The sequence below is a fragment of the Eupeodes corollae genome, chromosome 3 (assembly GCF_945859685.1).
Source record: "Eupeodes corollae chromosome 3, idEupCoro1.1, whole genome shotgun sequence".
Lineage (NCBI taxonomy): Eukaryota > Metazoa > Arthropoda > Insecta > Diptera > Syrphidae > Eupeodes > Eupeodes corollae.
Window position 1 is genome coordinate 136,389,024 of NC_079149.1, and position 11,675 is coordinate 136,400,698.

Genomic DNA, 11,675 nt, shown 5'->3' on the forward strand with positions numbered 1-11,675 from the left:
TTTGCTGGCATGGCATAGATCTTCGGCTACCGCGCACTTGAAATTTGTTAGTGGCAGCCACGCCTCAGAACCATCAAACGTTCGTCTGTACAATAGACACGCATTCACGGCTGTCATGTCGATCATGTGGAAGAATATTCTGTGGTCAAACTTTTGTGATCTAAGAAGAGCAAAAGATCAACTCCACCCATTTACCGATTATATGTCATGACTGCGTTTGGACATGATAGCTCTTTTTTTTTGTTGAAGCGTTGGGCTCCAAAGGAAGCAAGGTTCACAATTCGGAAGTCAAACCATTTTACCACAGAAATATCCAGGTTATCAATTGTCTACAGTTTTTCCATAGTTGCAACTCTTTCTTTTTTTTTCAATTCCTTTTCGGTAGAAACTTTATAACCAGGAATCCGATTGACTTTCATTGTTCCTATCGGTTAGATCGCTTTCTTTGCCAGATAAGTCAACAGCGGTAAGGACGTGTACCAGTTGTCAAAGAATAATTTGTAATTGAATCCATCGGGAATAGTTATCCCTAGTCGAACAACTACGTCACTGGATATACTAATCTTTTGCAAATCGGTTAACAACTGTACATGTCCTTGGGCTCCAGTATAAAGTTCAAAGTCGTAGTTGAAACCAGAGTTACCACTGAGAACAACATTTTTATATCCCTATTTGTGTGTTTTTTTTTGGGTTGTATTGCCGCATAGATGATCTACTTTTGGTTGGTATAATTTGTTCATCTACTGCCATATATTCTTCACTAGAAACAGTAATTAGTCTCTGCCTTGTTTTATGAAGTGAATCATGTCCTGGTTGTCCTTTGGGTATTTGCGTCGAGTTGGTGTTGAAATGTAGGAACCTTTTTATTTCTTCGAACCGGTTACACGTCATTACAAAGTTAATTTTAGGATAACCTAGGCTTTCATTACAATAAAGCTTAGTTGATGGTAACTGTATGATGGACATGTAATGGAATATTCCAACAAACTGTTCAAATTCCATTGCTATTATATGGGCAAATTTTTCGGGACGTTTTTTACAGGAGTATCTGATTGTTTCTTCTTCTATATATTTGAACATTTCGTCTGTAAAAAAGTACTTGTAGATTTGTATTGGCGTGCACCTGCTTTGCACCCGGTTTTGTTATCACCTTTCTCTAAAAACCCATCGCACCTCTAGGTTTTTTCAGCTCTCGCACTTCTATATGAGGGAGGTACCATCTGGAATAGAGAAATGTTATTTTCTAATTCTCAATCCGATTCATCGGACTCTGGAATATATAGAGGCAGTGTTCCTCGTGCTCAACATCTGAAAAATCTTCGTCACTGCTGGGCCTTTATTATGAAATACGAAACGAACGGCAGAAAAAACGAAACTCATGGCGTAGAGCGATTATGAGAAACGAAAATGGAATCAAGTAAATGTCGCCAGCCAAAAATGAAAAATGGTATTTTTTTAAACGCAACTAACTTCACACCTATTTACTTTCAATGAAAGCTACCATCAAGTCTATTTGTTTAGCATTCGTTGTAGGCCTAAATATTAGAAATATATTATTTTTATGTTTTTCACCATTACATTTATTATTTAACTTACATTTTTTCTCCCTCATCAAAAAAAAAACCAAACCAGAAAAAAAAAACAAACCAAAATACAATAATGTTTGACATTTGACAGTAACCAGCCAAAACAAAAGCTGAGCGAGTGCTTCAAGGCACTCGGAAATAAAAATACGAGTATCGTTTTTTTACGATTCTCGTTTCTCATAATCGCAATTTTACAAATACGCGCTTCTGCAATCGTGTTCGTAATCGCAATTTAAAAAAAAAAAAACGATTACCGTTTTTCATAATAACCCCCCTGTTGTCGGGAAAATGTTGTATAGAAGTATGGATACCTACGTAAAACCCATGTGGGTCTATATCTGAATTTTGTTATCTCGGTAAAAAATTAACGTATATTTCTGCATGGTGTGCCATATTTGATCCAAACCGTTTTCTCAACTTATAAGTACTTGTTACTTCATAAAATCAAAAAAGGACATTTTATTTTTATATTTTTTATACAATTTTGAATTTCTCAAACACGTGTTTCTCGCACTGCAATCCTTTGTGACGAGTTTGACAGAAAAAAAATGTTATCGAAACTTATTCATAGATGGCGTTTATCAGTTTAGAGCGTTTATGTAACTAATTTCACACTGTATGCACAAAACAACAGTATTTGTTGGAAACTAGAAAATATCGACAAAAATACGGTTAGGCTCATATGTGAGGGTTAATATTCATGCTTATTTTGAGATTCGAACGAAACGTTGATTCGAGTGACTAGATTTATTCGTTCGAATGAATTTTGTTTATTTTGAGATTCGAATGAAAAATATTCATTGCAGAAAATGAACCGAAATGAACAGTATTTTGGAGGTCAGCTGTTCTAAATGATTTGACATTTTGATTTGATTTAGTGTGACCACACTTAATTTTTATTTTGAAGAACTTATTTTTAATTCAGAGTTTGTCACAGATTAACAGTTTCTGAATTGAAAACTAATAAAGTGATAAAGAAAAACATTCAAGACATGAAATTAACCATTTTTTCAACTAACGTAACCATTTTGGTTTGAATTTTCATGTTGTGTTTATACCGTTTAATATGTTATGTATATTCGTCACACATGGTCACACTTTTAATTGAAATGAAAACAATCAAAGTTTATAAACTTCAAATCGATGTATATTTTTTTATTTTGGAGAAAGTAAACAATGGCAGTAGTTTTGTTTCTTAATTCTAATGGCGAAGAACGAGAACATGTTCTTAGAAGAAGGATTATGGACGCATCAAATCCGTTTGAGTTTGACGATTTAAAGTAAGTACCTATAAAATTGATGTGAAATTTTTCTATTGCATCCTGGTGACTAAATTGATTTTGTTTTGTAGATTTGTAAGGAACTTTCGCCTCAATAAACGGGCATTTAAATATGTCTTGGATGAGCTTTCCATCGAGATACAGGGGGGAACTTCTTTGTCCATACCGTAGCACCGTCTTTAGCCCATGGCTATTGAACTTCACGGCAGCATCTCTCCAAAACCGGTCAATATCTATACGGTTTACAGAAAAACCCTTCGCTACCTCCGAATTCTCCTCCATTAACCTTATCAGGATTTCTTTTTGTTCCCTATTTGTCCAATTTGAATGTGACTGTGCCCTTTATGAAATAACAACAAAAAAAACTCGTCAATATAACCAAATTCGTTTAATTATCGTATAAAAATTGTTAAAACTTACATATTTCTTCAGCTATTCACCAGAAAATATCTGAACGACACAAAAATGACATTTGGTTCGAATCACTCGAAAGTCAAAATTTACTTAGTTTTTTTTTTTTAAATGAACTTTCGATTGAATCAGCAAACTTTCGAATCGATCGAATCTCAAAATAAAATCTTCTCGAATTCGAATAACATTCGATCGAAAACGAATCTCAAAATAAGGGTGATTATCACTACTTAAAAAAAAAATTGGCATTATGATTTTTGGCACAAATCAGCAGATTCCCTTTTTGCTTCACTGATCTTTATTTTAATAAGTTTCAATGTAAGTGCCTAAAATTGCTCTGACGCAAATTATGCCTTTTTCGGTTACTCTCAAAAAATTCGTACTCTTCTCAAAGGCAAAAACAAACACACACAAAACATTTAAAAAAAAAATTAAAGCAAATATGTATATGTAAATATCATGCGAGTAAAAAACCAAAACTAATTTTTATTCTTGTTTTTTTTTTTTGTAATAAATATGAATTTATTTACTTCTTTATAATTTCCTGTTTGTGGGACGTTTTTTTCTTATATCTTTTGTAAATTACTCTAAGGAAAGTATTTAAATTATTTATTTCTGATTTGCTTCTTCTTTCTTTATTATTGTTTTGTTTGTTTGTGATATTAATCTCCTCTAGCGATTCATTTAAAAATGCAACTTATTGAAACTGAGTAAACAGTTTTAAATGAAACAAAATAATTACAATTAAACAAAATAAAATATATAATCAATAATCGAAAATTCGCCAGTGTTTTCTTAATAACAGGAGATTTATAGACTATTCAACAGAATAACTTAACAACTTGTTGTTTTGTTTTTTGTATCTATTCCTTAGGGGAAATTTAGCATGGTAGTTTAATTTACAATATCATTGATGCTGGATCTTCCATGAACTCACGGAAGTGCTGTAGCCATTTGGCACCAACAGCTCCGTCAACGGTCCTGTGGTCAGCACTTAATGTTACCGTGAGAACATTTATTTCCTTGAATCTTAAAGAAAAAAAGTAAACATTCAACATTAATCGTCATTGAAAAGATTTTTTAGGTTTACCCTTTAAGCTCTTTGGGGTCTACAACGAGTTTCTTCGTTGTTGTTCCTACGGCAAGGATACATGATTGTGGTGGATTGATAACGGCACAGAAGTTGTTGACACCTTGAATATAATTTATGTGTAAGTAATTGAATCCTTCGAAAATGATTCGAGTTCATACCAAACATTCCCAAGTTAGAAACGCTGACGGTGCCACCTTGGAATTCATGGGGTTTTAATTTGTTATCGCGAGCCTTGGCAGCTAGGGCTTTGACTTCTCTGGAAATAAGTACTACACCCTTCCTATCAGCACCGAAGACAATTGGAGTAATAAGGCCACGTTCTGTTGAAACAGCTACAGAAACGTCAACATTGTCAAACCTATAAAAATCGTGTTATTCCCTGTTTTAAAATAAGTGTATTTTTATTTTAACGCACTGTCTAATAACGGTGTCCATCCAATAAGAGTTAGTTTCTGGAACTTTGCGACATGCAATAGCAGTGGCCTTGATAATGAAATCATTCAAAGAAACCCTCATTTTCTCCTTTTCGAGCTGCTTATTGACTTTCTCACGCAATTTCATGAGCTTTTTGAAAGTTTAAAATGTTCTTTTTTTAGTTTTCCTCTTGCAAATTGCAAATGTGCGAGCTGAACTTACCTTATCAACATTGCATTCGACGGTAAGATAGTAATGGGGAATCTGTTGCTTGGACTCCTTCAATCGCTTGGCAATAACTCCTCGAATATTCGATACTGGGATATCAATGTATGCACCTGGTCCGCTTGGAGCTGCAGCTTTCCCTGCTGCTGGAGCACCTGCAGCACTCTTGCCTGCAAGATCGGCGGAGGTTATTGAACCAAATATGCCACTACCCTTTCCTACACGCAAGTATTAAAGCAAACACACAGGGGTCATTCACATTGTTAGATAGACTCAAAACATTAATCACACCATACCTTCCAATCTTAGCTTTTGTTTCTCAGCTAAGTTCTTGGCCATCGGACTAGCATAAACTCGCTTACCACTTTGTTCAGCAGCTGTCGTTGGTGCTGCTGCATCTGGGGCGGGTGCTGCTACTGGTACAGCAACAGGTGTTGGTGCTGCTGCTGGAGCTGGAGCTTCGGCAGCTTTTTTAGGTGCTGGAGCAGCACTTCCATCGTCTTTGAAGTCCTTGAACGCAGCAACATCGGCTTCGTTTTCGACAATGATGCACACTAGTTTACCAATAGCGACATCCTTTTCACCAGCTTGCACCAAAATCTTAGCCAAATAACCTTCTTCTGGTGTTTCGAAACCCATTGTAGCCTTGTCTGTTTCAATTTCAGCCAACAGGTCACCTTTTTTTTATGTTGTTTATTTTGTTTTAAAGAAGTCAAATAAGGTTTCAATATCACATCTTTTTTTCTGTTTTTTTAAATAATTTACCTTCGTTCAACTTGTCACCTTCCTTCTTTTCCCAGCTCACGATGGTACCTTGTTCCATGGTTGGGGAAAGTGCCGGCAAGGTTACCTTAATGTGATCGGGCAGGTTGCTGTAGGCGCGAATAAAATTCGTACTCCATACTGAAGTTTGTTGTGGCTTCTTCAGTTGGTAATCTGATAGTCTGATAAATTTTTAAAAAGTAACAGAGAATTTTTTAATTGAAACAATCGTTTAAAAATGATTTGCTGTTGAAGGTTAGAAGAGAATGAATATTATTTTTTCTTTTTGTCAGTGTAAACATAAAACTGTTTATTTTAAGAATTCTATTTCCACTTAGAACGATGAACTAATTATGTGATAAATTTAAATAATATATAGGTTTTTAAACTCCTGTGTTTATGATAACTACATCATGTAGCATACGAATTTTCTGCACTGGAACTAAGGCAATTGTTTAATAATCAATTAAAGCTTTACCTTTTAAGGCATTCTTCTATTTACAGCGTAAAATAATATTGCAGAACTTGCAGGGCTTCAGAAAACAATACAATTAGACAGAAAATGATGCTCAAAAATCCTTATTATTATTGAGATCCTGGGCATCTTAAATGGACTTCAAATGACCACATCAATCATCTTACTCTCATAAATTCTCAGGCCGTATGGAAATACCTAAAAATGAAGCAGCAGATTTGGTGCAAAGGTGCAAAAGACACGCAAATAGGACCATTTCTGATAGGATTTATTTTCAACAATGGGTATGAAGTCTTAGTACGTCAGCGTTCCTTGGAAAGCTTCACTTACAAAGAGTCCATATTCAATGCCATTAAAAACTCTCAAGCCATCACTTTGTTTCAATTAAGAGATTTTTTTTTTAATCCACATGCACAAATTTATATATTTAAATTAATTAATAAATAAATTTTATTTAAGATTTGTTGACGGTATAGCTTCAAGAGAAGCAAAGTGGAAGCTTAGTCTTAGTTTTTGACAAACGGAAGGTTCAAGCAACATAAGGGACTTTATTTGCAGTCAACTTCATTCTATGGACGTAAATTTTGACCAAGGCAACTAGTTAGTTTTTCAAGTGTCATGAATTTCAAATTAAGAACTTTACTTCACGAACCTATCATTTAAGTTCATAGTACAAAAGCTACCAAAAAGATTACTGTCTACAAAACACTTCTAAGGCAAGCTACAAGTCCATTACTGTTTGTATTTTGTATTGTAAAGAAATATTACTTATTTCTTTTTAAATTTCTCGGGGAACTTTTTAACACAAAGCATAGACTAATAAAGTTTAGTTTTCAGTTGAATGGAAAAAACATGATCAATTGTCATTGTGACATAAGTTGACTTGACTTTATCGTTAGAGAGATTTTTCTTGACTAACTTTCCAGTCAACTTTCCAATAAAGTTTCCTTAATTGGAAGGCAATTTTTTGGCAGCTGGCCAATCAGATACTAGAGACTTTCTATACTTTCAAGTCCCTTATGTCGCATGAACCTGCTCAAAGTAAAATATGTTTCTAAGGCCTTAGAAGATGGAAGTTACTTTTAAATGTACCACCAAACTGGTACTTTCACAGTAGTCCACTAAAATAAGGCACCCCTATCTGAAAAGGTTGAGCATATGAAAAAATGTTCAGACGGAAATATCTGCAAAATTGTATGCTTACGACGCAGGCATAATATAAGTTTAGTATAGTTTGATTTTATTTTTGTAAAGCGTACACATAAAGGTATAAATCTTATAAATTATTATTATTAAAATTTAAAAAATTATATATAACAAATAAAATAATTAATTAAAATAAAATATATAATAAAAATAATGAAAAAAATGTTTAAAATGATGATGATGAAAAATGAATACATAAATTATTAATAAATTAAAAGTACAGTTTCGGGCTAATAACAAATATATAAAGAAAAGGAGAGAAGATAAAAATAAGAACAGTAAATCATAAAACAGTTGCTCTAATCAGACAAGATGTTATATAAACTTTTTTGAAATCGGTGCAAGTTGCTTATCATTCGCGTTTAAGAAGGAAGTGAATTCCTCGGACATAAAGCAGCAAAGTAAATAGTATGATACAGGCAGACCTACTTCATGTCGCAAATCGAAGTTTTACATAGAGAAAGGTTTATTGCGGTTTTTTAAATATTAAACAATAGTAGTAGTATAGGAAATTTAATAGGTCCGTTCGCGTACCTTCTGCACTAAAATTCGTAAAAAGAGATATTTTAAAAAGTGTGGGAAAAATTCTCTCACAAAAAGACAAAACTACAAAAAAGTAAGCGATGGAAAAACAACAAAATTTGTCCCACAATTTGACTGTCAAAAAAAAATATAAATTTTGAACCATCATCGTTTCATTTCGTCTTTAGTTTTCTTATATTTTTTTGTTAATGGATAAATTAAGACAGCATGAACTTCAAGCAACATCATGCTGGTCCATTTTTTTTTTTGAATGAAAAAACTTGAAATTGCGATCTTGTTGCTGTTCTTTTGAAAAGAATTTTCAATTTTATAAGTGACATCCAATTTGACACTTTTCACAAATCAGCCCAAAGAAATTTCTTGGGCTAAAATTCGTAGGCTGGATAAATATTTTACTCTCTCGTGAGCGCTCTCTTTTACAAAAAGCTACGAAATTTTTGAGAAGGTGAAAAGGATAAAGTTAAATTTCGTACTTTTTCGTAAAATTAGACTGTTTCATATCTTCTTAAATGAAAGAGAGATATTACGAGACTTTTCGCTCAATGTTTTGAATACCAAAGAAGATATAATCAAATTGTCTAGCTTGCTATTTCTCATTTCGAAGTGAACCACTTATTCTAATGGGCTACGAAACTAATGATATTTTCAGAAACTTTTGCAATTTCGAAGCATAAATAACCGATCTTAAAAAATTTTATTTGAATGTTGCGCTCTATTAAAAATTGCTGCACTTTATTCTAAAACTAATGGCAACCAACAAAATATTTGATGGGTTTGTTAAAGCCCAATAGCACAGCTAAATTCAAAACAAGCTCGAAAATGTAACCGTTTTTTGCACTTTTTTGACATTCTTATTAATAATGCATTCGGCCCTAGAAGTTAAAAGCTTGTATTTATCATGACGATAACATCGTAGAAACACCCAATAAATCAAAAATCTGCTATGTTCAACGCTTGGTATTATTTTCACGTTTACTGTGCTAATTTTGAAACCTTTTGTTTTTGCTAAATTTACTCTAGTATTGCAGATTTTTACCAATAACTTGCTGTTGACTCTAGATATAATAATAAATAATACCATTTTGAAATCTGCCACTCAGGCCACTCAGGTATTCATGCATTTTTTTTATACCAGCTATGATTTAACTTTTTCAAAAATTATTTGTTTTCACATTTTGCTTTGAAATTTAATGTTAAATAATTTTTTTTTAAGAAGTCCAACAGTTATAATAATTTTCTTCTACTTATGTATTTGCAATTGTAAAATATTCCTGCAAAAAAAAATGATGAAACTCATTCACTTGCAGTCGTGGTATTCAAAACTGTAAAGTAAGAAAAAAAAAATAATGCACTGTACAAAAAAATGCATATAACTATTCTTGTAGTTGAGATAGAACTTTTTTTTATCAGTTTTAAGGACGGTCATACAGTCTACTATCTATCTATCCATTACTTACGGGACACCCTGTATAAATGAGAATAGGGACAGTTGTTTGGGAGCTAGGGCTAGTTTACTTCGCAAAACAGGCAAAAACGAGACTTTTTTGAAACTTTGAGCGTGTGTCGGCACCATTAAGCGTTATCCAATCGAGCTGAAATGTTGGCTATGTAAAAATCTGCAGACTGATCATTTTTGGGGTTCCTCCGTAACGAATTCGACAAAAAAAATTTCTTCGGGAGTTGTAGTCACCCTAGTACACATACAGATAATTTTCTGCAAGTATCCTCAAATAACTTTCATTTAAGGTACTGACAATGGAAGAATCAATATTTCTGAGACGATGAAGTTGACTTTAATCATATATTTATTTAATAAACCTTTTTTAAAATACGATTAGGTAGGTATCTAGATAAAAGATTTTATAGTTGGACGCTAAATTAAATACAATTTATTTATCTGCAAGTATATCAATAAATAATCATCACGATTGATATAAAAATAAATCAAATTCTCATTCATGATACACATTTTTATTTTGAAGATAAAACAGTATGTATGTAGGTGGGTACATTATATTGTTTTAAAACTCAAGCACTCGATTTAAATTAATAATTAAGACGATAAGATTTTCTATTTAGTAAAATGCAGATATTTATTTGTGATAAGAATTGTCTATCTATTTAATCAGATTTGAGTTTCAAATTTTTGTTTTACTTTATTAGTTGAAAAGTGTTCAATTTAAACATGCACTGAAATTGATCGATTTATGATTCGAGGAAGTCATATTGAAAATTAGGTTCATTGAGTCTTATAAGTTGTTTACATTTAATCAGCAAATATTGCCGCTTAACTTATACGAGCTTCGTTCTTACATCACAGCCACAGTCGCATTCGAAAGCAGAAAAAAAAATATTATCAGAATAATTGTTATGTAGGTACATTTAAATGTGTCATCATTCCATCTCCCCATGAGGAGAGCTCATGGACGATATATAAATAGTACCTATTCACACAAAATGTCAAAGACTCAAAATTAGCGCAAACACAATTTATCTAAAACCAAAGTGGACACCACTAGAAGGTCAACTCTCGCTCTAACTAATTGTTGATAAAATGATAAGGAAGCGTCAACACGCTCAAAAATTTTGTTGATTAAAATGATAATGAAGTATCACACGATTGGAGGAGAAAAGCGCCTGTCATTAAACAGCGATTCGATGACATGGACATACTTAGAAGTCGCTTAAACTTGTGCTAGTGCCAATGCCAGCATGGAAATGGCAATCAGACTTGGCATTAGATTCATTTATGCATTTGACGTTTTGTAGAGCAACCAGCAGCAGTAGCAGCAAGCAGCTTTGGCAAAAATCATTTTCTCCCTCTCGAATCGAAAGATTACACAACATTTCTAACCTTACCTTACATCAATGGCAAGGCAGGCAGTAAAAAAAAAAAGAATTTCTTGAAAACTAAATTCCCAAATAATTTCACCGAGATTTTATTTGAAAATTCATACAATATTTACCTGAAGATTTGTTGTTTGCGTGTGGCCTGAGTACTGAGGAGACGAAGGGCCACTCTGGTTCTGCTTCGGACAGCATTGGACAGAGTTCCCCGTAGAATCGATTCGTTGCGAATGGCAATGGTTCGTAGCATTTTCGTCGATTTACTATTTCGTGAAGTCTGTGTGTTGGGATTTAATTAAACTATTTGTTTATTTTTTGTTTTGATAAAAAACAAAAAACGAAGGCGATTATTTGGGTTTTTACTTTAAACGCCGATTAATTTATTGGACACCCGCGATCAAAATTTTCGCAACGCAACCGACCTTAGAAATTCTTTGATAGGTCATACGGACTGATGACAGTTAATATTGGGGAGCTTTTAGTATGTTTTTTTTTATTAATTTGCTATAGTGCTGTAGAAGCTTGAGGAAAAGCTTTTACCAAATGTCAAATTGTTGAAAATTAAAGTTTAGTTCTGTTTGATTAGGTAAGGGCAGAGTGACACTTGGCCAAATTGGCAAGTGGCTTTTCACACGGTAACACAACTAGAAGTAAGTTTTTATGATAATGTTCTTTAAAATCTCTTATATAATTTACAAGGAGAGACTGAAATAATTTATGATAACGCATGGATTGAACATGAAACATGGATATGTTTTTTATTCATTTTGACAGATACGAGTAGATTATCTGGCAACAAAAGAATTCCAAAGCTACATAAGTTACAAAACCTT

General features: G+C 33.1%; 1 protein-coding gene and 1 long non-coding RNA gene across 3 annotated transcripts; one reads left to right on the top strand and one right to left on the bottom strand.

Annotated features, from left to right (window-relative positions):
• Positions 1-2,623: 2,623 nt before the first annotated feature.
• Positions 2,624-3,497, top strand: LOC129950177 (uncharacterized). The gene is made up of 2 exons (XR_008782089.1): positions 2,624-2,866; positions 2,938-3,497. It is a non-coding gene; the product is annotated as an uncharacterized LOC129950177 (long non-coding RNA).
• A 518-nt stretch (positions 3,498-4,015) lies between these two features.
• On the bottom strand, positions 4,016-11,304 carry LOC129950176 (dihydrolipoyllysine-residue acetyltransferase component of pyruvate dehydrogenase complex, mitochondrial). Of its 2 annotated transcripts, none has more exons than XM_056062021.1 (8): positions 10,962-11,304; positions 5,775-5,953; positions 5,372-5,686; positions 5,007-5,179; positions 4,786-4,934; positions 4,529-4,728; positions 4,368-4,470; positions 4,016-4,306 (listed from the first exon to the last, which is right to left on the bottom strand). In XM_056062021.1, the coding sequence occupies exons 1-8, from the start codon at positions 11,090-11,092 to the stop codon at positions 4,177-4,179; spliced, it is 1,380 nt and encodes a 459-aa protein (XP_055917996.1). In that variant the 5' UTR covers positions 11,093-11,304; the 3' UTR covers positions 4,016-4,176. The 2 variants fall into 2 exon arrangements, with proteins under 2 accessions (XP_055917996.1, XP_055917994.1); XM_056062019.1 differs by having other exon boundaries at positions 5,007-5,227; positions 5,306-5,686.
• Positions 11,305-11,675: the final 371 nt, after the last annotated feature.